The sequence below is a fragment of the Meles meles genome, chromosome 3 (assembly GCF_922984935.1).
Source record: "Meles meles chromosome 3, mMelMel3.1 paternal haplotype, whole genome shotgun sequence".
Lineage (NCBI taxonomy): Eukaryota > Metazoa > Chordata > Mammalia > Carnivora > Mustelidae > Meles > Meles meles.
In genome coordinates this window covers 35,419,001-35,444,311 of record NC_060068.1, presented here as the reverse complement: position 1 = coordinate 35,444,311, position 25,311 = coordinate 35,419,001, and the positions used below count along the sequence as shown (strand labels likewise).

The following is a 25,311-nucleotide window of genomic DNA, read 5'->3' as shown; positions in this document are numbered from 1 at the left end:
CTGGCAGCCACCATTCCCCTTTCCGACTCTGTGAATTTGATTCCTCAAAGTGCATCCTATACGTGGAATCACACAGTCTTTATCCCACTGTGACCGGCTTACTTCAGTCCCCACAGTGTTCCCCAGGTTCATCCCTGTTGGTAGCGAGTGTCAGAATGTCCTTCCTTTTTGAGGCTGAACACCGTCTGAGGCTGAAATACATGTACGCAGTTGAGCCCTGAACAGCACAGGTGTTGGGGCATCAACCGCCCTCCCTACCCTCATTCACTCAAAAACCTGCGTGTAACTTCTGACGCCCAAAAAGTTTAATGACTAATAGCCTGCTGTCGCCCAGAAGCCTTACCGATAACAAAGTCAATGAACACACATTTTGTACATTAAATATATTATATATCATCTTAATCTGGGTGGGGGGAGGAACAGAGGGAGAGGAAGAGAGAGAATCCCAAGCAGACTTCTGGCTGAGCGTGGAGTGCAACAGCGGGGCTCGATCCCGTGACCCCGGGATCATGATCAGAGCTGAAATCAAGACTCGGAGGCTTCATCAACTGAGCCACCCAGGCGCCCCTGCCTACTGTATTCTTACAACAAAGTGACAGAAAAGGAAACGTGATGAAAAGAATCATGAGGAAGAGGAAATACACTGTCCGTGCTGCAGATTAGTGGCCCTGGGCAGTCCAAACCCTTTTCGTTCAAGGGTCTGCTGTGTATTTTGTGTATCCACACATCTGAATGACCAATTATCATCATCATCACTGCGGAGGACCTGAAATGGCAGCTCCTCGTCCCTTCCCTCAATGCACTCCAAATGGCTGGTTCACTTCTCAGCCTCGGGCCTTGGTCTAGCAGCTGCACCCCTCAGAATGATTCCTCCAGAAACACGGGAGCAAGGAGGTGCACCACCTGACCCATGGGGGAGGGCTGGCTGTGTTTTGCATCCTGACTTCCAGCTTGGGGAGGCAGGGTGGGGGGTGGGGGTTAGAGGTAAATCCGAAAAAGATGATGCAGCAGAAAATAAAAATTTTAAAAACCAAAAACATAAAAGTCCTCCCCCATGTGTTTTATTATTAGATTCAACAGACATAAAATGACGGCTCCAACTGCTCTAAAAGTTGCCAAACACTCTTGTTTCTATCCTAACCTTGTTACGGGCCCGTGGCAAACATTTCCCAGGCTGGCACCCACTGGCAAGCCGCGTTTTGAGTAGCAGGGCCCGGAGCGCGGTTCAACAGCAAGAATGCAAACACGGAAAAGGACCATCCCTAACACGGTCGTTAAATACGCTTTGGTATATCCGTATTATGGTTTCGCAATAAAAAATAATGAAGCCTGTGAGTCAGCAATTCCACGCCTGAGTATACAGCCCAGAGAAATGAAAACACATGCTCACTCAAAAGCTTGTACTCGAACGTTCGTGGCGGCTGAACCCACAAACAGCCAAAGAGCAGAAACCCGGAGGTCCATTAGGGGATGAAGGGATACACCGTATGTGGTATATCCACGCCATGGAGTATTATTCAGCCTTAAACAGGAACGACATGTGGTGTATTCCACAAGAGGACGAGCCTGGAAAACATTATGCTAAGTACAGGAGGCCAGACACAAAAGGCCACGTCGTTACAATGCCATTTACAGGAAAGGCCCAGAAAGAGGAAAAGAGGGACAAAAAAATAGATGAGTGGTTTCCAGCCGCTGGGAGTGACGGGGGTTACGGGGAATGTGTGGAGTGATGGAAATGGTCTAAACACAACCGTGGGGATGGCTGAACCACTCTGCACAGACTCAGAGATCCCCGAATTGGACATTTTAAATAGACAAATTATATGGTATGTGAGTTCCATCTTCTAAAAAAAAAAAAAAAAAAAGATTTTATTTCTTTATTTGAGAGAGAGGGAGAAAGAATGAGAGAGAGGGAGCATGAGAGGGAAGAGGTGTCAGAGAGAGAAGCAGACTCCCCACTGAGCAGGGAGCCCAATGTGGGACGTGATCCCAGGACTCCAGGATCATGACCTGAGCTGAAGGCAGTTGCTTAACCCACTGAGCCACCCAGACGCCACTCTTTTTCTTTTAAATTTTTTTTTTTTTAGGGGTGCCTGGGTGGCTCAGTGGGTTAAAGTCCTGGGATCGAGCCCCACATCAGGCTCTCTGCTCAGCAGGGAGCCTGCTTCCTCCTCTCTCTCTGCCTGCCTCTCTGCCTACTTGTGATCTTTGCCTGTCAAATAAATAAATACAATCTTTTAAAATAAATAAATAAAATAAAATAAATTTTTTTAAAAATTATTCTTTAAATTATTTTAAAATTCTTTTAAATTTATATTCATCTCTACACCCAATGTGGTGCTCGAACTCACAACCATGAGACCAAGAGTGGCATGCCCTTCTGACTGAGCTACCCCTGTGGCCCTGTGAGGTCCAACTTAATAAAGCTATTATAAAGACCTAGCGGGGAGATTGCTTCTCCCTCTCCCACTCCGCGGGCTTGTGTTCACTCTCTCGCTGTGTCTCCCTCTGTCAATTAAATAAATAAGATCTTTTTAAAAAAACAAACTAAAATCAATCAATGTAATTCACTGTTTTGACAGAAAAAAAAGGCAAGCTATCATATGATCCGTTCATAATATGCAGAAATGTCACTAGACAAGTCTTAACACCCAATACTAACTTAAAAAGACAAACAAACCTCTCTGCAAAGTAAGAAGAGAAGACTTCTTTTAACCTGATTAATATCTGCAAAAACCCTAAAGCAATGGTTGTACTTAGTGCTTTCCGATCTTGGTTATGAAACCAGGATGTCTGCCCCAGAACCGGGAATCCTGCTCAGCACGAGGGTAGGTCTGAGCCAAAGCAGCGAGTCCAGTAAAGGAGATAAAAGGCAAAGAATAGGAAACAAATAAAACTGTTTGTAGACAAGATGACAGAAACTACCAGCGCTGGGGTGGCTCAGTCGGTAAAGTGTCTGCCTTTGGCTCAGAGGGTCATGATCTCAGGGTCCTGAGATCCAGCCCCAAATCGGGCTCTCTGCTCGGCGGGGAGTATGTTTCCCCCTCCCCCTGTGCCTGCTGCTCCCCCTGCTTATGCTCTCTCTCTCTCTCTGTCAGATAAATAAATAAAATCTTTAAAAAAAATTTTTTAAAGATGATAAAACTATGCGGAAAACCTAAAGACTGTTAACCTATTAAGCCTTGCGCAAAGGTGCCGAGGACACTGGAAATAGGAGCCATGTGAAGAATTCTCGGCAATAAACGGAAAATAATTTTTCAAAACTATTATCATTTAAAATAGCAGCAGCAGACAAAATCAGAGAGGGAGACAAACCTTAAGAGACTCTTAATTATAGGAAACAAACTGAGGGCTGATGGAGGGGAGATGGGTGCGGGGGATGGGGTAACCAGGTGACGGGCACTAAGGAAGGCACCTGATGTAATGAGCACTGGGTGTTATAGCACTCATGAATCACTGACCTCTACCTCTGAAACTAATAATACACTGTACATCAACTGAATTTAAATATAAAAATTAAAAATTAATTGACTGACTTGTTGATTAAACAGAAGAACCAGTAAACTACTAGGAATAAATCTAACAAACAATGTATAAGACCTCCCCATTCCAAACTATAAAATATTATCAAATCACATCAAAGACCCCCATACATGGCAGCGATCCACGATGTTCATAACCTGGAGCCCTCAATATGGTAAAGATGTCATCTCTCCCCAGATTAATGGGGGGGGGGTTCCCAGTCCCCCTAACGGAAATGGGCAAACTGGAGGTAAACCCTGGGTGGAAATGCAGAGACCCTGGTCTAGCCCAGGCAATCTATGTTCACAGAAACACACACACATGCACACATGCACACGAGGTTGCTCCTAGCGGGGCCACTCAGAAGACCCCCAAACTGGGAAACTGTCCAAATGCCCAACAGCTGTAAAATGAGCAAATGTGCAATCCACAACCACATGGGGCAAAACAGCCAAAGCTCATCGCGCTCCACGAAACACACAAACAATCTACACTGTGTGATTCCACGTAGTGGAAAGCACAAAAACAGGCAAAGCCAGTATGCTGTGTGAGAAACTGGGACAGGAGTCACCCCTCCCACACACACCGCCTGGGGCAACTGCGGAGGCAAGGGTGGGGCAGGACAGGGTGGAGGTGTCTCTGCAGGGTGGGTCGTGGGCTGGTCCTTCCCTGGGACCCAGGTGGGTACTGTCTGTGCAAGTTTCACAGAGCTGCAAATTTAGGATATCGGTTTGGCCTACCATAAGCTCCATTTGGAGGAAACGTGACAACAAAGAGTGACGCAGACATCGGAGGAGGGACAGATCGGCTGATGGTACAGTGACCAAAGCTATTACCCACTGCAGAGACACAGAATATTAGTGGCCTGCGTATTCACCACCTTTCTGCTGCCTCTGATGGAAGCTTGAAGCCAGCAGCGGAAGGAACAGGAGACAGGCAGGGGAGACTCTGGCCCTGCAAAGAGTGAAAACCACCGCTGTGGAAGGAAATGTTGGCAAGGGTCCAGGAAGGCAGAGGGAAAGCGAGGAGGCTGCCTCCCCCCCCCCCCCCCCCCCCCCCCCCCCCCCGCCTGGAGTCATGGTCTGCTGTTTATTTGAAGGGGGTCCCACCTAAGCTGGCCCGGGGTCCCTGGAGCCCATGATGGTTGGGCTGACACAGAACTATAACTTTAAATTGGGAAGAAAGAAAGAAAGAAAGAAAGAAAGAAAGAAAGAAAGAAAGAAAGAAAGAAAGAAAAGTGCAGAATACCATGCATTGTTTTATTTCCGCAAGAGTTTAAATGTGTGAGTTTGTAGAATATTTACATCCAGGGAATGGGATTGGAGAGGGTGGGGAGGTTTGGGGGACAAGGGAGACTTTTCTTTGAACTTCAGAGCTGTGTTGTTTGGAGGAGGGGGGTAACTTTGAGAAGCACAGCCTTCTTTAATAATAATAATTTTTTTTTAAACAAAAGAAGGGCAGTCTGCTAAGACGACTGGAGACAACAGGGGCCCTGTGGGGACGTGGGGACCTTCAGGAGGAAGCAAACAGTCCGTTCTGGGTAGGAAAGGAGCCACTCCATCATCAAGAGGTGATCTAGAGACCCAGTGAGTCAGCCCCAGGGGGCTGGGGGAGATTCTGGGCAGACCTGGCACCAGCCTGAGGGGCTCAGAGCCCCACCCCCAATGAGAACAGAGCAGATACACCTGAGATCATGAGTCACACCCCCCCACCCCTCCCTCACCTCGACTTTCTCCCACCAAAGCAACCTCCCTGCATTCACCCTCTTATAAACTACCCCTCCCCTAAGCCCTCCCTCCTGAGTTTATGCCCCCCAAATCCTCCCACGTGCAACCAACCCCTCCACATATACACCTTCCCTGCTTTTCTACACCTGCCCCCATAAGCAGAAAAGAGGCCAGGGGCCAGCTAGCAGAGCATGACCCTTGAAGACCCCCTCCTGACAGTGCTCCTGGATCCCAAGAGGGAAGGAGGCAAGAGGAGAGGATGTACATTTGAGGGAGCAAATAGACATGGGGTGGAAAGAAGGCACTACCTTGTTCTCCCAGAAATTAAGCCCAAGTCCTGGTGGGAGGGGTGGGGGGAGGCAGTCATTCCTGGGTAGCTGCTCCTCACCTTCCCTGTATCCCATCCATGCCTCCCACCACCCCACAGTACATACATACACAGAGGAAGTGCTAAGACCAGGCCCAGACCCCCTCTGAACGCTCTGAGGACACAGTCACAGCTAATAAGTATGCCATTCTCATACACCGCTGACCTTCAGCAAGCCCAGGGGCCAACACGGTCTGCCTCTGACCACACCTGGATGACAGGCAGTGACGCTCAGGGGTACAGTCACTGTCTGGTCCTTCTGGTGCATTCACCACTCTGCCTCAAGTCACCTGCCACCCTCACCCTCCTAGGGGCACGTGTGGTCTTGTCTACACATTTTTTTAAAAAAATATTTCATTTATTTATTTGAGAGAGAGCGAGTGAGCATGAATGCAGGGCAGAGGCAGGAGGAGAGGCAGACTCCCCGCTGAGCAGGGACACCACCCCTACCCCCCTGCAACATGGGACTCGATCCCTGGACCCCGGGATCATGACCTGAGCCGAAGGCAGACGCTTAACTGACTGGGTCACCCAGGTGCCCCTTGTCTATACGTTTATAAAGGTGGATTTGGCAGAAAGCACCACAGAGGAGGTGGACATTTGAGTGTCTAATGGGGGAACCAGGTCTGGCCCTCATCCAAATTGGGCCATGCAGTGGCCTTTGTTTGCTGGACTTTTCTTCCTCATGAGCCTCCCTTCTGCACAGAACCTCAGCCTGTAGGGCTTTGAACTTCTGTGCTAGCCTGTGAGGGGGCTGCACGAAGCTCCTTCTAAAGAAACAGACCAGGCAACAGGCCACTTCAAGCCCAGGGTCATGAAAACCATGACCTCGTGGGAAAAGCAGCTGGGCCGGCATTCAGGCCCATTTCTAAAGGCAGGGCTGAAAAACTAAAACAGAACTGCGGGGTCAGGGGAGAGGAGAGCCTTTGCTGCATCACGGTGTGGGGGGGGGGGGGAACTCCAGGGTCGCTGTAAAGAAAAGGGCTTTATAATGCTCCTGCTGATAATCAAGTTCAAGGGTTCCCCGAGGAGCCAGGAGATGGATATTTCTTTCTCCATCTTGAAGTGGAGCAGAGGCTTCACTAGGGGATTCCGGAACCAAACGAACCAAGAGTCTGAGCTGACATGAGACTCTGTTCTGCAGGGGAGGCAGCAAAGGGAAAGTGTCCCCACATGGTGTCATGCTGCCCATGCCCCCTTGGTCACCGCCCACCCATAATAAGGACCTGTGTCCATCTCTCACCCACCTCCTGGGGACCACAGATCATGTTCCTTAGTGATAAATCCATAGACATTATTAAATGCCTACTGTATGCCAAGCACTTCCCCATGCATTTATCTCAGAGCGTCCTCAACCCAAACCCACAAGGTACATAACGTTGTCCCCTTTTACAGACAAGGAGATGGACAGTTTGAAGAATCGCCTCATGGGGCTCTCAGGGCTGGATCCACCCGCATCTGAAGCTAGACTTCTCTCTTGGAGCCTGCGGGGACGCGCTTCCCTGCCTCTCTGCCCTGTGTGGGGGACCCAGGCGGAGGGACCCGCCCAGGGTCCAGGCATGCGCAGTAGGGACCCGACCCTCAAGCAGAGTGCACACATAAAAACAGTTGGATGGCACGCATCAGAGAGGCTTCCATTCCCTGGGGACCTGCCTGCAGCTGCCCCGATTCCCAGAACCGCCCCGTCCTGTCCGCCTTGGGAGCTCAATACTCCTTCCAGAACTTTCCCGTGCTCCCAAAGTCTGCCCGGCTTGGCTTCTGTTGCTAGTGACAACGCAAATTCCATCACCATCCACCAAGATGCGCTGTCTCCACTCTGTTCCGCGTGAACCTCTGCTCCCTGTGATCCGCATAGGCGGGCAGCCGCCTCTCCCAGGGTCTGGGGCTCGTCCCGGAGCCCCGCTCCGGTCACACGCGGCTGTCAACACACTTAGGGACGATGAAGTGAGCGAGTGCACGCAACACAGGGGGACAGAGCACGCCAAACCAGCAGACACAGGGGGAGAGGGGACAACTCTCTCTGTACAACTCAGCAAGGGCAGCTCTTTCTGCCCATAACCCCCACTTTGCTCAGCCTCATGACCACGCAAGGCAAGCTGGGGTCAGCCGCGCCTAGGGTGAGGGCACGCAGGGAGCTGCGGGTAACCCAGCTCCAGGACCACAAGGGGGGGAGGGGCTCAGGGGTCCAAAGGCAGAGAAGACAGGGAGGGGGTGCTCCTGCCCAGAGGCAAGGCTTTCCAATCTAGGGAGGCATCTGGGGGTGCCCAGCTCTACATAAGTCTTCAACCTTGCTCAATTTAGGCAAAGAAGGGAGGGGTAGAACAGAATGTGCAGGGGTTGTTAGCTGCAAAGGATTGGGAAGGCTTTTCCAGGAAGGATATTTCTTTCTTTTCTTTTTTTTTTTTTTTTTTTTTAGGATTTTATTCATTTGAGAGAAAGGGAGAGAGAGAGCCGAGCAGAGGGAGGGGCAGAGGGAGAAGCAGGCTGCCCGCTCCGTGGGGAACCCAAGGTTCAGGACCCTGAGATCATGACCTGAGCCAAAGGCAGACGCTTAATAGACTGAGCCACCCAGGCGCCCCCAGAAAGGATAGTTCTTAAGTGTTTCCTTGTAGGGAATTTCCGACAGGGGGCGGCAAGTGCCCCAAGGCAAAGCAGCAGGAGCAGATCTGATTCACCGGGAAGGGACCCAGGCCAGAGCGAAACCAAATGCAAATGATTCCAATCATCAGACCCTGGGGCCAACTCACAGCTTGGCTCAGCCGAGCCCAGCCCTGGCCAGAGCAATGCCTCAGTGGGCAAAGAGAAAAAAAGCCAAATGGAGAAAACACTGGAAAGAATGGAAAGACAGTCAGTTGTATCAAGTTTAAAAACAAAAAGGAACCCAACACCCCTCGAAGAGGCTTTCCCATGGGGGGAGAGAAGCTACCCCACTCCTGGACAGAGTGGAATTCCAGAAGGACAGTGTCGGGCTTGGCAACTTCCTTAATAGATTTTATTAGCCCTTCCCTGAAACCATCCTTGAACAGACCCATGGGTCACACCACAAATCACCCACCGTATTTACTGAAAGAGCTGAGTTCTGCATGTTCCCTTCACAAGGGCCGAGTTTGCCCTTGGTTCCTGTCACCCCAGCCAACCCCCATGGAGGCTCTGTAATCAGCCAGCCCAGTGCAGCCAATGGACCCTGACAAAAGAATGTGGGTGGATTCTTCAAGGAGAGTCACCCAGGAGGAGAGAGCTGCTTCCGGCAGAGGAATGGCACACAGGTTCTGGTTTTGAAACTAAGTCATTCCCTAGGGCATAGGATTTGAGATAGGAAGGTGGTATGATGTGAGAGATGGGTGCAGGGAAGGAGGCAGGAATCAGATGGAGAAATATCCAGATACAGTTTGCACGCTTGATCCTAAAGACACTAGAAAACCATGGAAGGCTTTGAAACCAAACATCAGTTTGCCCTGTTCCTGAGAAAGGTCTGGAAAGGACGAGAGCCAATGTGGTTTATCTAAAGGAGGCAGTGGTGGACAGATGGTGTAGGGAGGACTTGACCACATATAGGAAGCAGGTAAGACAACTGACTGACCAGAGAGAGAGCTGAGGTGGGGAGGAGGAGGACCCCAAGAGAAGGAAGAGATGAAGGTGTGAGGCCCAACATTATTCTGGATGTTTCTGTGAGCACTTTTTGATGAGATTAACATTCAAATAGGTGGACTTGGAGGAAAGCAGATTGTCCTCCATAATGTGGGTGGGCCTCATCCAAGCAGTTGAAGGCCTAAAGAGAACAAGACAGAATCCCCAAACAAGAGAGAATTCTCCCTGCCCTTGGACTTCATCTGCAACAAGTGCCCACCAGGAAGATGGAAACAATGTAAACATTATCAATCTGATTCCTGAAAACAAAATCTCGTTTTACTGGGAATTTCCACTATTGATTCTAAATGGACGATCTTTGAAGTTCCCTGAGCAGTGCCTGGCACAGAGTTGGGTGCCCCATAAGTATCCCCTGAAGGAAAGCGTTACCATTTGTATTTTTTTCATTGGCGAATCCCCATTCATATTCTTTGCCCACGCTTCCACATAAAACATTTTGACTTTTCCTTATTCTTTTGCAAGAACACTCTACACCTCATGAATATTCACGATACATGTACTGTATATGTTGAACTGTCTTCAGCTTTTTACCTTTAAACTTTGTTAAGGTGAGAAGGGTTTTTCAGCCTCAACACTACGGACATTTGCGGAAGGGTCATTTTTTGTGTTGGGGCTGTCCTATATGATGCAAGATGGTTACCCACATCACTGGCCTTCTATCCCCTCTCACGCCAGTAGCTCCCCACCACCCCCCACGCTGAGACAAACCAGAAACATCTCCGAACATTGCCAAAACTTCCCTGGGGCCAAATCTTCCCTGGTTGAGAACCACTGCCTTTTGGTTTGGGACTTCAACACTTAGAAAGTCTACTTCTTCCTCATAGTTTTTTTCAGTGACCTGCTGTATTTTTGTCTTGCCCTCTGTGGCTTCATTTTTAACACTGATGTCTTCCATCCATGTGGAATACACTTTGGCATCCGAAGGACGGTGAGAAGCCAGATAGGATGACCCCCTTGAACTTACCCTGAGGAAAGGCAGTGCCACCGTGTGAGCAATTCCTGACCTGTAGGACATTTAATAATTTAATAACCCTCACCTCCAAAGTTACATGACACCCCACACAGTGAAAAGTTGCACCTGTCACCCAAGAGTTGGCACAGAGTTGGCCAAGCTGAGGTCAAGACACTTTGAGTCCCTCTCTTCCCACAGCTTCAGGATTCTCAGCTACGACTAAACCAGATGGCACTCCAGACACATTGGGTGGGTGGGGCAACTGTTCTAGGAATGCATTTGCTGAGGGCTATTTTACCCTTCCCATAATTTATCCCAGCTTCCAGGAAACCACTTGATTCTGGAATCTTCTGGAAAATTCTGAGGCATCTTCCATGTTGGTAGAAAAAAACACCAGAGTGGGTGCCTGACTTTGTGTCCCACTGCTAGGTGCTTTCTAGTCCTTTTTTTTTTTTTTTTTAATTATCCTTTGCTTTTAAATTCCTGTTAAATGTCTATAGAATTTAATGAATATAGTGGGCTCCCTCTGGTGGTCACAGGAAAATCTCCAAATTCCAGCGGTCCGCACATAGTTAAACCCCTCCACCTTTACTTACAGGACAGGGTATATTTTGTAATTAGCAGATTCAGAGTAGCTGGACCGATGCCCTAAGGAAAGACCTCTAATTATCTTCTCCCATCCATCAGTGGGTCTGCTAATTGGTTCATGAAGCCACTCACTAACCAAAACCACCACGCTTACCATCTTCCCTTCCAAATCCCTCTTCAGGGATTTCCTGTCTCTGTTCGGGCATCGACCTCCCCTAGGCTCTTAGCCTCAGGCACCTCTGTCCCCTCCGGTGCTCATCCATCCTGTTTGTGAGTTCCATCCCCCACGTGGGCCCGTGCCTTCTGCAGCTGCTCCCTGCCATCAACTCTCATGGCCCCCAGTCACGCTCTCACGCCCTCTCCTCCACAGAAGTCACCCAGCAGACGTAGATCATCCTTCCACTGCATGCCCAGCACCATTCTAGGTGCAGGGGACACAGCAGGGAACAAGACAAAGACCATCCCTAGCCAGAGCACCCTCTCCAGGGGCTTCTCTGAAGGAACCAAATCTGTCCACGGTCCTGGCTCTGAGCTGTTTCTGGGATCCTCTTAATGCCTTAACTGCCATTCCCTCAGCCGTGTTGTCCCTTGGAATAAGACCCACATCCCTCTCTAACAAGGACCCACCCTGATCTCCCACTGCCCCCTTCCAACCAGAGAGCGCCCGGCTGCCTCTGCTCCAAGTGGTGGGATCGTGGCATGCGTTCCCTGTCCCAGCTGGCTGAGATGCCAAACGCTCCTCCAAACCCTGCCCAGCTATCATCTTCCCCCTGCCCAGGTCCTCCAGATCTGGGACGATCTCCATTTTTTTTTTCTCTTCTGCAAGACTTTTTTTCTCTCTATACGGTAAGGTTCTTGATTCAGCCCCGTGACCTCCAATGACAGGCTCTATCCGCCATGTCTCTCCCAATCTTTGTCAATATCGCCCACAGGGAAAGTACAAAATGAGGGTAGGAAGAGATGAACGAAAGAAGGCACAAATATTTAGGCATAATGGAGCGGGCTCTGGAGACCTTCCTCCTGAGTATTCTAGCCAAGAAACAAGCAAACAAGATCAGACACACAAATTAACTCCTTCAACTCTGTGCAGTCTGACACAGCGGGAGAACTGCCATCAAGCTACTATTTTGTACCATAAATTCCAGCCACTGAGGCTTTAGCAGGTTAAAAAAAAGTGTTATTTTTTAAATTCTCTGAATAAATAATTCAGAAAGGGGACTAATGATTCCTTCATGAAGCTCTTTGCTACGCACCCTTCATGAAGCTCTCTGCTATGCCAACAAATAAACAGGCTGAACACATGTAACTTGTACTTCCGTTCCACTTGGTAACATTTGCCATAAACTATCAAGGAGATGTATCAGGTTGGACATTAGGCCCTCCTCCGTAGGGTTGCACTCCTCTGCTCAAACTTCCAAACACCCTCAAAGAGCCGCGCGTTTCTAACTCTGATTAATCTGTTCACTGGTGCACATCATTGGGAAACCACAAGCAGCATCTCTGGTATGTTATATAAGGGCACAGAAAAAAAAAGAGAGAGAGAGAGAGAGAAATATTGCCACTTTTCTGAAAAGTTCCTAACAAACTTCCAGGGCAGGGGGAAACCAGGGTGGAAACCGGTGTGGACCAGTGAAGGGATAAGAGCCCCAGGTTTTGCGTGCTTCCTTCTGGAAGCCCTTAGTAGTTAACAGGAGCTCACGGGTTACACGTTTCCTGTTCCCTTCCGGTTCTCTCCCTCCTGGGCTCTGTCACCAGCTTTTTCACACCCATGTCCCCAAAGAACATGCCCATGCGGTGTGCCAAGCCTTTGTTCTTTCCCTCCAGAATATTCCCAGACAACCACTAACTTGGAATCTCCTCTCCCCATCTCTCTGGCAGCCCTGCCGGACATCAGCGAGAATGGAGAAGGTAACAGGCTGCGCGGGTGGGTCTGGATTAGCCTGGGCACAGTGGATCTGAGTTAATGGCAACCATAACTCACTCTCGGGAAGCAGCGGAGGTCCTTGTCCTAAAAATCTTACGTGCATTAAACTTATTCAATCCTTGGGACAATCCTATGATGTTGCTCCTACTGGAAACCCCATTTCACAGATGAGAAACCAAGGCAGCAGGAGGAGAAGGGGGTGAGTGTCCAAGGTCATGGAGCTGGTGAGTGACAGAATTTGAACAAGGCAGTCAGCACCCAGAGTCCAAGCACTTTGTCACTGGGCTGGGCAGACTGTTGGACAAGTTCAACAGAAGGAAAAGACTGCCCTTCTGTGCCCGGAGTGGAGACAAGCCTCTGGTCAAACCCAGACTCTGTCTACAGTCCCCAGCTGAGGGCCCCCCTGGACTGGGATGACCAGCTGCCCCCCAGAGCTGTAAGCTCTTATTTACGACTGCCCAGCTGAATCTATTTTGTCTTCTTCTGGGAACAGGCATTCGGGAATACTCTTTGTAGTCATTACCTTGCCCATTTTCAGCCCACATGGTTCTGGGGGGTGTCAATCCCCCCCCACAAGGGCCTCCCCCAGATCCAAGAACATGACCCAGACGTTCCCAATCAATGCATCCCATACTCCAGGCACAGCAATTAACTCAGCAATCGCAGAATTAATTCCTACAAGGACCAGTAACACCCCAGGACGTGCCAGATGGGACCACACGGCAGAGTCACATCAAACCCCGGGCTTTTCGGCTCCAAGGTGTTGGGAGCCAGCCCCGACCCCTCCCTTAGGATGCTCCCAGGTCATGACAGGTCTTAGCACGATAGGGGGCCAGGTTGTGCCTTCCTCTGCCACAGGACAGCCTTAGGGGACTCCCAGCCCTTCCTGCAGTTCTAGAATTGCTGCTCTAAGGGCACGGGGCCTCCCCCAACAGACTGCGGGCTCCTGTCCTTCCAGCCTGACACCTCCAGGCCTGGTCTGAAATATATAGGCACTACCCCCAAAACCCGGCCACCGGATACCAAAGCCACTAGCCATGTGTGGAGGCTGAAATAAAAATTAAGGACTAATTCTAAAATTCAGTTCCTCACTGGCCCTGGCCCCATGTCAAGGGCTCAGCAGCCACAGGGGGCCAATAGTGGCTGCTGTATTTGCAGGATATGGCGAAAGTTCTGCTCTAGCACAGGGGCACGCTGGCCAAGCCCCTAGAAAGGCGAGCAGGAGAACTGGGGAGCACAGGGAAGGAGTATCCTTCTCTGCGGGTAATCCTTAGCAGTCTTGCACTTTTTCAATCATGTCAAATGCCACTTCCTACACAAAAATGACCACTTTGAAACACGGAACCTTTTTGAACCTCCAGCTCATTTTTCAATGTGTAAATACATAGGTCATATGGGAAGAGGGTGTTGGGTTACCCAAGGGACGTGCGTCTAAAGCCTGGAGCTGTCTGCAGAAGCTGTGCAGAAGGGTCTCCTTGGGCAGATGAATGAGAACTGGCGGCACGGGGGAAGGGGGCTCCCGATTTCCATCCTCCCCCTCTGCAAGCTCCAGGTCCTCGGGGTGATTCGCATCCCAGCCCCTTCTCGTTTCCTAGAGCGGCCACAACCCATTGCCACAAATGAGATGGCTTAAAATGACGGGGCACTGATTTGCTCACAGTTCTGGGATCCAGAATCCAAAGTCAAGGTGCCACCAGGGTTGGTTCCCTTTGAACCCCCTCCACACCCCCTGGCCGGCTTCCGGTGGCTATGGGCAAGGCTTGGCATTCCTGGCCTTTAGGTGCATCATTCCCAGTGCTCCCAAGGCCTTCTCCTCTGTGTGTGTCTGTGTCTCAAACCTCTCCCTTCTGTCTCCTAAGGACACTTGTCATTGGATTTAGGGCCCACCCCCAATCCTGAATGACCTCATTCAACCATCTACACCATTTTATAGATGACAAGAGGAGCAAGGCACAGGTCCCCCCCCTGCCCGAGGTCACGGGGCCATTTCAGGACACAGCCCTGCCAGGCCTCCAACCCCTGGCTGGGCAGGGGGCAGGGGGAATGAGCAAGAGGCCTGCCCCCCTTCTTGGCTCCACAGCTCCCGCAGAGGGCCCGGGGCACAATGGGCAGCACACAGAGGGTGTCTCCCTTCTCTGGCCATGCTTATCTGTTTTATCAGACCTCTCCTAGGATCTAACAAAAGATCACACAGTCTCCAGGCTGTGAGAAGGAACTGGGTGGGCATGGGGGGAGGGGGGCAGTGGGCAACTGGAAGTATCTCAAATCAGATGGAGCCCCAAGCTGCAGAGGACAGTTTGCGGGCCCAGACTCCAAAAGTCTGCAGGGCAGATCAAAGCTGGGGGGAAAGGGAGTCTGTTTAGGCTTTCAGTGCTAGGAAAAAAGCTGGGACCCTCTTGGATCCTCTCTTGGTGCTTCAGGACTCCCTCCTCCCAAGGGAAAGCAGGTCACAGGACTGTCTCCGGGTCATGGGCTTTGACCCAGACTCAAATACGAATCTCAAGAAAGCCTACAGAGCCCACTCCCATATTGTTATCCATTTTCGATAGAGATTCCCAGAGTTAATAAACGGTAGACCAAGATTTGGGCCCGACTTAGATTAACCCAGGAACTCTGTGCCCCTTCCCTGCGTCCCCACCCCCCCCACCCCCCATCATCTGTATCTGGGACTTTCAAACTTCCGGTCAGCATCGCATAGCAGGAAACCCATTTCCATCACCATCCAGATCATACACTCCAAATAAAATAGCTCAAGGAAAAACTTCACTCCAATACGTTTCGATTCCACTCTACAGCTTGTTCAAAATTTCAAAACGCTGGCTGCAGCCCACGGAACTGATTTCATATCCTACAAACGCTTTGTGACTCCCAGTTTAAAAAATACTTCTCCACATAACTCACATGAATCGACACCCATACAGCACTCAGAAAGAGGAGGGGGGAAAAACACAAAAGAAACACAACAGGAACCATCCCTGTTCTACCCAAAAACTCATCTGTGGGTCTAATTTGTTTTTCTCCCCACTGAATCAAACATCTGACTTCCTGGTCTGCTAAAGATGGCATTGCTTGTCAAGTCCTTGATCCTCCTGTTAAAATGTAGGAGGTCCTCTTAAAGACTAAATCAAGCCAGCCCATAAAATCCTCTCCAAGTGAATTCTCACACCGCGAGGTCCACCTCTGCAGAAATCCCAGGGCATCTCCCAATTCGGAGAAGTTCAGTTTTGAGTAACTTCAGGTCTCGGCCAGCTGAAGGGAATGGGGAAAAGCCAGACCCCGTGGCTGGTGGATGGAGCGACGGCACAAGTCACTTCTAGCAGTTTCTAATAGACCACCATCCTCATCAAACCAGGTCTGGTAACCTTGCGAGAATCCTTGACTGGTGAGCTGGTCAGAGAAGACAAAGGCAGAAAGATCCCCCAGATGGTCCACGAGCCACAACCCAGGGCCAGTGTCTGGACCATGTGCTTGGCAGTTCTGCGCAGACAGGAGACAGGAGGCCGGATCTCGGAAGTCAGGGGCCCGCAAAGATCAAACACCCACTTACCTGGTGGGCAGACACACGCGGTTGGTGCTTCCCGAACTGTCCGGTGCTTGACCAGTCCCTCCAACTTCTGAATCAGAAAGAAAGGGGGGGGGGGGGAAACGAGCATGAGTTCGAGAGTGGACAGAGGCAAAAGTGGAAAAATCAGCAAACCCCACCATACTGGAAAGATCAACAGTGGGGGTGGCATTGTTGGGCATATTATCTTTACAGGGTGGTTAATGCTATAGCTAGTTTTAGTCCGAGAGGAGAAACAAAAAGAAATGTGTAACGATCACTTGGGAGTCCCTGAAAAGGTGGCAGTTTCTGCTTTGTTACAACGGTTTCATTTTTTTTTAATTTTTAATTTTTTTCTTAATGATTTTATTATTTATTTGAGAAAGAGAGAGCATAAGCAGGGGGAAGGGCAGAGGCAGAGGGAGAAGCAGGCTCCCCGTTGAGCAGGAAGCCCGATGCGGGGCTCGATCCTAGGACCCTGGGATCATGACCTGAGCTAAAGGCAGACACTTAACCACTGAGCCACCCAGGTGTCCCTGTTATAGCATTTTCAAATGTGAATCCAGAAAAGTCAGAGTGACCATGTAGTCTCCGTGAAGAGGGGAGGGCTGAGCAGAGGGAGGCTGGGCCTTGGCTCCCAACCCTTGGTCCTTAGATGGGACCCAAACCCAGGACACCCCGGGCCCCGTTGCTTCATCCCTTGCAGCCCATGAGGCATCCGACCCCAGGCCCAGTCCAAATTCACCCTGATGACATCTTCCTTCCTTCTTACCAGCAGGGATCCTTGGCCTAGAAAATTTGGCTCAGTGCATTGAACAAGAATCTCTAGGCATGCCCGGCCCTGCGGTAGATTTGGGGGAAGGGAAAAGAATTACCCCAGAAATAGGATCAAACATCCCAGCTTTGCTATTATGCTAACTTGCAGTCCAGCTGAGGCACAATCATCACCTGACGGGTCTGTGGGAGGAAACTCGGAGGCCCGGGTTACCGTCCCTACCTCGCACACAGGGGACACACTTGGAAAGAAAAGAAATTAGTCCCCAAACCCAAAGCCAGGTGGAGAAGACTGAAATGACAGGCCCATAATCCCCAAATAAGCAAAGACTTGAGTCCTAACCAAAAAAATAAAAATAAAAATAAAGTATCAGCTTTTCCCTAGGAAGCAAACAAATAAAAAAACTCCCTCCAAAACAAAGGAAACCCCAAATGGGATAACTTGGAAGGACAAAATGTGATACTACCACCAGAAGTTTCAAACATAAAAATATAATCTTTCTCGGGGTGCCTGGGTAGCTCAGTGGGTTAAGCGTCTGGCTTGTGGTTCTGGCCCAGGGCACGATCTCAGGGTCATGAGACCGAGCCCCACATCAGGCTCTATGCTCAGCATAGTCTCCTGAGTCTCCTTCTCCCTCTGCTCCTCCCACTTGGGCGCACTCCCTTTCTATCCTTTTCTCTCTCAAAATAAACCAATCTTTTTTTAAATGGCATCTTTCTCCATAAAAACAAGTAAATAAAAATTTAAGATACCTTGAAGACGGCACAGCAAGCAAATAAACTGTTGTTTTTAACTTTTTTAAAAGTCGTCTCTGTGCCCCACTTGGGGCTCGAACTCACAACCCTGAGATCAAGCATCACACGATCTATACAGATCTACAGATCTAACTATGTATAGCCAGGCACTCACCAAGCTGTTATTTTTAAGATTTTTTTTTTTTTAATTTTCTTATTTGACAGAGAGAGACAGCAAGAGAGAGAACACAGCGGGGGCAGAGGGAAAAGCAGGCTCTCTGCTGAGCAGGGAGCCCATGTGGGACTTGATTCCATCCCGACCTGAGAAGAAGGCAGACGCCTAACAACTGAGCCACCCAGATGTCCCCCGGCTGTTATTTTTAAAGCTTTGCTTTAGAGGAGGTGAGAAGGGCACCCCCAGTTTTGAGCCCCCGAGCACCAAGCCTGGAATTTTCACAGGAGCTGGGACTTCAGCCAAGCGGGGTCTGCCACTGCCTGGAACAGCAGGGGACAAGGAGCTCAGGCCACCTGCCAGGTACTTCCAGGTCCACCTCCAGTCCTGCCAGCCTCACCCTCATTTTACAGATGAGCCACAGAGGCTGGTACCCACCAGCGATGGGGTGAAGGCCTGCAGGTTTTGAGGAACACTGGGCTGTGGTCATGCCCCTCCCCTAGGCTGAATGGCAGAAGTACCACGAATGGGGGGTGGGGTGGGGGGAGGTGTTTGGGGTGGGGAAGGGAACGCCTTTAGATGCCCATCTTCACCCCCCACCTTCTCAGCCCCCCAAGACCTCTGCTTGCCCCAGAAATCAAAACCTGGATAGGCTTCTGGACGCGGGCTCCCAGCTCCCAGCTCCCAGCTAGACCCCTACCGGTCAGTCCTGCTCTGGTGCACCTGGCCCAGAGCGACCCTAGGAGCAGCGCAGGCCCCCAGGCTCCAGAGGCCCCCAGAGCTGCCCTGGGCTCTCGCAAGCGGAGTGAGAAAGGCTCCTCCAGCAGCAGCAGCCGCGCGCAGCAACCCTCCCAGCCCTACAACCACCGACCCCCAGCCCCACCCCCAGCTGGGTGGGCCGGGTCGCCCACTAGCAATCCGCGCCTGTGAACTGGAGCGTGGAAGCTGCGGGCGGATGCAGACACCGGCCAGAGCGGGGTCTCAGAGCCCACCCCCCACCCCACCCCCGCCGTATTTGAGATACTATTACAGATTTCAAAATGCACGCGGCAAACCGATCCAGCCTTCGCGTTTCAGCAGGTCAATTTATGCGAGACGCTCTCCCTGTTTTCATCGTCGCTAGACGGACTGGAAGCCGCACTCGCTTCCCGGTTGGAAACCCGAGCATTTCAGGCTAAAACCTAAATCTCCCTGAACAGCCCCTCACCTCTGGGCCGCTGGCCTGAAAGGGAGGGAGGCTTTATCAAATACTGATAGGAAGCACAATTACTTCCAAACTGCTCTTCTCGTAAAATAAAAAACTAAACAGGAAACTGGGGAGGGGGGGTGCGGATAACCTTATTGTTAATGCTAGTAGGTGGGGTCCTGGCGTAATGGGATCGAGTTTTCGTTTGGTCATTGACTCTAACTCCGTCCACGCGTGTCCCTCTGGATTAGCTGGTGAATCTGCAGTTTCCGCTGCAAGTCCCCAAGCCCCCCCCTACGCCGCCCCCCATCCTCCCTCTCCAGGCCCCTCACTTCTGTGGGTTTGAAATGCCACTGTTATGAACACAAGCTGAAATGTTTGAATTAGAAACCCAATCCCACAATCTTTATTTCCATGCTTCGCCTTTTCTTCTCTAATTCTAAGAAAATATTGTTCTGGGTCCAGGTTTGTAAAAATGATTTAAAGGCCTCAACTTTTTTTTTCTTTCTTTCTTTCTTCCTTTTTTTTTTTTTTTTTGCATCCAATTATCTGGCAACACCCCTCCCATCTGGAAACAATATGGTCCTGGTTTTACATATGCAAACAAGTCCTGACTCCAAAAGTAAATAAAGGAGGGGTTTCAGAGAAAAGTCGCTGAGACTTGCTCCCTTCACGGGTCCCCCCGGAGGAGGACTCCAAGTTTCGGGGTGGGGGAGGGGCAGCGGGCGCGAAGGGGAGATCCTGGTTCTCAGAAAAGGTCAGTTACACTGTTGGATGATAAATATATTAAGGACCTGTGGGAGCACTAGTCTGGCACCCTCGGCCAGATGTTTGATCACAGCCTCGAACCGGTACATTTTGATGAAATACAGATTAATACACGTAGAAGGATGTCACGGTTTATTTCTGTAAAATGGTACAAATAAAGCCACAAAGACGTTCCTAGCGTCTTCGACAGAAGATTCCTGCCCTAGGGAAGAAATCTCAGGAAAATAAAAATCAGCAGGGGCAAAGAATGACACGCATGAAACTGCACCCCCCACACCGAACCAGTGGGAGTGGTTTAGAGACGGAGGGCGACCCGCCCCCGAGGAAACGGTCATATTTCGTGAAATGTCATTAGGAACACTGCATAGCAAGAAGGGGGGGATGTTTATGATACCATAAATAAAAAGTCTGTATCTGTGCAAAAATTCAGGCATGGGGAGGCAGCAGCTACCAAAACATGAGTCCCCGTGGGTGTCCCGGTTATGGTGATTTACATCTTTAGAAGTTCCTGCTGTGTTATACTATCTTCTCAGCTTAAAAAAAAATAGCATGGAAGTGGAAGAAGAACCAAAATGACACCCTCAAGTCTCCCTGCCGAGATCAATCTGTGAATGACAGATGATTCTAGTACCACAAGCGCCAGAGGACCTTCTCTGCTCCAGCCCCCACAGGGAGAGGCCCCTGCCATGCCTTGTCCCTGCCCCCAACAGCCCAAGAGGGCAGCGAGATCTGGCCTCTGACGTTCTTTTATTCATACCTCATCATGGAGATGGGGAGAATAACAAACACAAAGTATTATAACTGAGTTCCTCATTACTTACAACGGGCTCTGCACGGTGCTAACAGCTGTTACCTCATTCAGACCTGCCCATATGCCCCCTACCTCCAGAAGGTGGGGACTGCTGTTATGCCCATTTACAGATGAGAACACTGAGACCACAGAGGGCTGCGTAAGCATCAGGGTGGGACCTGCCTCCAGCTGTCAGTGAGCTCTGATCACAGAGAATGGCAACCTCCGCTTACAAGCAAACTTTGTACCTCAAAACAAACAAAAGTTGCCATCCACCCCCCCCCCCCGCCCCCGAAAAGAACAGAAATCAGATCCAGGGCTGCTGAAGGTTGGGGAGCGTGAAGCCTGAAGTACAAGGAGACACAAGGAGACAGTGAGGGGCTGATGGAACTGTTCTGTATGGCACAGAGGTACTGGACACATGACTCTGTGTATTTGTCAAAAACAGTAAGACCGGGGCAGCTGAGTGGCTCAGTTGGTTGGGCGTCTGCCTTCAGCTCAGGTCGTGATCCCGGGGTCCTGGGATTGAGCCCCGCATTGGGCTCCCTGCTCAACAGGAAGTCTGCTTCTCCCTCTCTTGTTCCTCCTTGTAATCTCTCTCCCTCTCTCTCTCAACTAAGATATTAAAAAAATAAATAAAACTGGAGGTCATAAAGAATGAACTTTAACGGATACACATTTTCTTTAAAAATCAACCAGAAGGGGCGCCTGGGTGGCTCAGGCCTCTGCCTTCCACTCAGGTCATGGTCTCAGGGTCCTGGGATTAATACCAGCATCGGCATCGGGCTCTCTGCTCCGCGGGGAGCCTGCTTCCTCCTCTCTCTCTGTCTGCCTCTCTGCCTACTTGCCATCTCTGTCTGTCACATAAATAAATAAAATCTTCAAAAAAAAAAAAAATCAACCCGGAGGTCGGAGAATCCCTGGAGGAAACAAGGGCTGTAACCAATGAATGTAACTATGTTAAGACTGCTGCAAGTAGGGGGGAAAGGCAGGCAGGCTACTTAAGTAACTGGGTGGAACAGTGTTTTGATGGAGAACTATCAGGCTGAACACAAAAGGAGCCCTACAGAGATGCTGTCCTCTAGCGAGGAAATCTGTTCCTCACTTTCTCCCTGGGCAACGGGCATTAAGAGGGCAGTTCTGAAAGGCTGGCAATTTTGAAACTACTTTGTGTAGACATTAGGGTTGAATGAGTGATGAGAACTGGGCTTCTCATTGTCCAAGAAAGAAGTTATAAATCCACAAAAGGGGAAAGACAGAATGATCCGTGTGGTGCTGGATGAGTCAGAGACGCCACTCCAAGGCCCCATCTAACGTACACAGGAAGGACACATACGGAAATAATATGCATAGGTACATGTACACCGGGGAATGAATATTCAGGCATATATACATTAGCTGTATGCAGAGAAGACCCGACCACCAATGATATCCTGGAAGCAATGAGCCCATCCAGTATCCGAATCTTGGTTTCTAAATACCATTCTCCAAGAAAAGGAACCAGGACTCCTTGGAGAAATAGCTGGTTCTAGGCCAGGCCAGGAAATATACAAGATGAACTTCAAGTGCCTTATAGTGGCAGAAAGTGAGGAAGTCCTTTCTGAAAAAGGGAGGTGGGGGAAGAGTATGTCAAAGAAATACAAAACCTACCTGAAAGGGCTCAGAATGACCAAAGCTGGAACAACTTGGCCACAGAATAAAAAACACAGTATTGGATTATTAGCCAAAGAATAGGTTAGAAACCCATGAGTCCATCCTGATGTAAATGACTGAATAAGTAAGTGGGAAAAGACAAATCTTCCAATAATATATGTAGGTACTGCCCTCTCCAGGAGGTGGAGCTAAATTCCTTTCTGCTTGAGTGAAGGCTAGATTCATTTCCTAAAAGCAGAGAAAGGAAAACAGTGACTTTATAAGGTGGAAATCTGGCAGATACTACGTTAACCAAGTGGTCATGGTTAATGTCACCAGTGATAAGTCATGTGACATCGTGGACCCCTGACATGACACCATGACAATGGCGATCCACCTCAGTGCCATTCTTCCCAAGCCTTCAGAATCTAGTCTGATCATAAGAGCCACCCAAACTGAGGGACCATCTACAAACTACCTGTCCGGTATGTCCAAAAACTATCAAGGTCATGAAAAACAAGGAAAGGCTGAGAAACTGTCATAGATTGAGGAGACCAAGGAGACATGACAATGGAATGCAACGTGGTATCCTGGGTGGGATCCTGGAACAGGAAAGGGACTTCAGAGAAAAACTAGGGAGGTCTGAATAAAGTCTGTAGTTCCCCTTTTAAAAAATGGGTAAAAAAGAAATCATAATGTCCTGGAGCTCCTCGGTGGCTCAGTGGGTTAAGCCTCTGCCTTCCGCTCAGGTCATGATCCCAGGGTTCTGGGATAGAGCCCCACATCAGGCTCTCTGCTCAGCAGGGAGCCTGCTTTCCTCTCTCTCTCTCTGCCTGCTTCTCTGCCTACTTGTGATCTCTCTCTCTGTCAAATAAATAAATAAAATCTTAAAAAAAAAATCACAAAGTCCTTTAACACCCACTAAGATACAGCTTTGTTATTTTCTATAACACATCTATTTTTTGCATTAAGGTGAAATTCACACAGCATAAAATTAAAGTGAACAATGTGGAAGTGAATGGTTGGTGGCAAGTGCAACCACCCCTTTATCTAGCTCCCTTTTTCTAGTTCCAAAACATTCTCATGACTCCAAAGGAAATGCTGTGCCCGCTAAGCAGCTGCTCCCTGGTCCTCCCTCCTCTAAGCCCGTGGCAGCTGCCGATCTTTCTGTCTCTACGGAGTCACGTATTCTGGAACTGAATGACATAATATATGACATTTGGTATCCGGTTTCTTTCCCTTAGCATAATGTTCTTGAGATCCATACTCTGTAGCAATGAATCAGCTTCATTCCTTTTTATGGCTGAGTAATATTGCACTGGGTATCTATACCACAACTGGTTTATCCATTCATTTGTTAATGAACATTTGGGCTGTGTCCACCTTTTGGCTATTGTGAACTATTCAGCGGTGAACATGAAGGTATGTATTTGTTGGAGTACCTGTTTTTAATTCTCCTGGGTATATACCTAGAATAGAATTGCTGGGTCATATGGTAAGGCCATATATTATGTTTTGAGTGCCTACCAAACTTCTCCACAATGGTGGAACCATTTTATATTCCCACCAACAGTGTATGAAGGTTCCAGTTTCTCTCCATCCTCATCAACAGATCCTAGTGTGTGTTGAGTGGTATCTCACTGCAATTTGATCTGCACGTCCCTAATGACTAATGATGTTGAGCATCTTTTCATCTGCTTGCTGATCGTTTGCATGTCTTGTTTAAAGACATGTCTGTTCATGTCCTTTGCTCATTTTTTAAATAGGGTTGTCTTTTTGATGTTGAGCTATAAGAGTTCTTTACATTTTTCTGGATACTACCTCTTTATCAGATATATGATTTGAAAATATTTTCTCATATGATGTATCTATTATTAAACAGAATCCTAACTATCTCCAACCAAGACACAATTTGGGTGTATTAAAATCATCTTAAAAATTGGAGGTGGTGGGAATGGACCCGCGACTTCCTGCTGGTCCTCACATTACTTTCTGTTGAGATCTTGCTAGATTAATAGTGGGATATTGTTACTAAGGAATTAGACCTGGTCCTTTTTAGTTAACAGTAATTGTATTAGTTTTTAATCACTGCATAACAAATTGCCACAAAATCAGCAGCTTCAAACAATACCTATTTACTAGGATTTCTGCAGTCAAAGGTCTGGACACAAGGCAGTTTGGTTCTCTGCTCATGGTTTCCTGAGGCTGAAATCAATGTATTAGCTGTGTTTCTTTCTGCACTCATGAGTCCTCTTTCAAGCCCATGTGGTTCCTTGTGGTCTGTGAGCCCCATTCTCTTGGTGACTGCTGGCCAGGGGCAGCTCTCAGTGTCTATAGGCTATGCACAGCTCCTTGACATGTGGTCCCCTCCACACACCCTCTCGTGCTTCAGATCCCTCTGACTCCAGAAGGGGCCCAGCGCCTTCTAAGGACTCACCTGCTTATGTCAGGCCTACCAAAGATAAATGTTATAATGAACTCAGTCAACTGACTGCTAACTCAGTCCTGGGAGTGATCCTATCATAATCACAGGTGCTGCCAACGCTGAAGGGGAGGGGATTACACAAAGTGTGTACTCAAAGGAGTGGGAATCCTGAGGGTTGTCCTAGAACTCTACGTGCTTGAATAAGGTATCACAGTTAATAGTAATATGAGTGTGCTGTGGTTATGTACATATGTAAGCATATTTTCCTATAAATCTAAAATTACTCCAAAAAATTTTTAAAGCCACATCATGGATTTCTACTTTCAGGCAAGATACAGTAGCATAACTATATTTATCCTCTTGCATAAAATAGCACCATCAAAACAAACAAACAACAACAACAACAAAATCTGCAAATAAAACATAGGAAACACAGGTTTTGAAGACACTGATACCAAGCAGGAAAGGAGAGTGATCTCAGACAGAGAAAAAGGGCTCCAGCTTCCTGCCTGGGGAGAGTTTCCAGGCTGCAGCACAGGGAGAGAAAACAGACATGGAGC

The 25,311-nt window shown here is 49.1% G+C and overlaps 1 protein-coding gene across 6 annotated transcripts in view; it reads right to left on the bottom strand.

Moving 5' to 3' along the window:
* The window catches only part of COL23A1 (collagen type XXIII alpha 1 chain), a 296,135-nt gene that overhangs the window by 255,915 nt on the left and 14,909 nt on the right, over window positions 1-25,311 (bottom strand). For all 6 annotated transcript variants that reach the window (XM_046000997.1, XM_046001000.1, XM_046000994.1 and 3 more), the window contains exon 2: window positions 16,276-16,342. In XM_046000997.1, coding sequence (XP_045856953.1) covers window positions 16,276-16,342 — 67 coding nt within the window. The remainder of the gene's footprint in view (window positions 1-16,275; window positions 16,343-25,311) is intronic.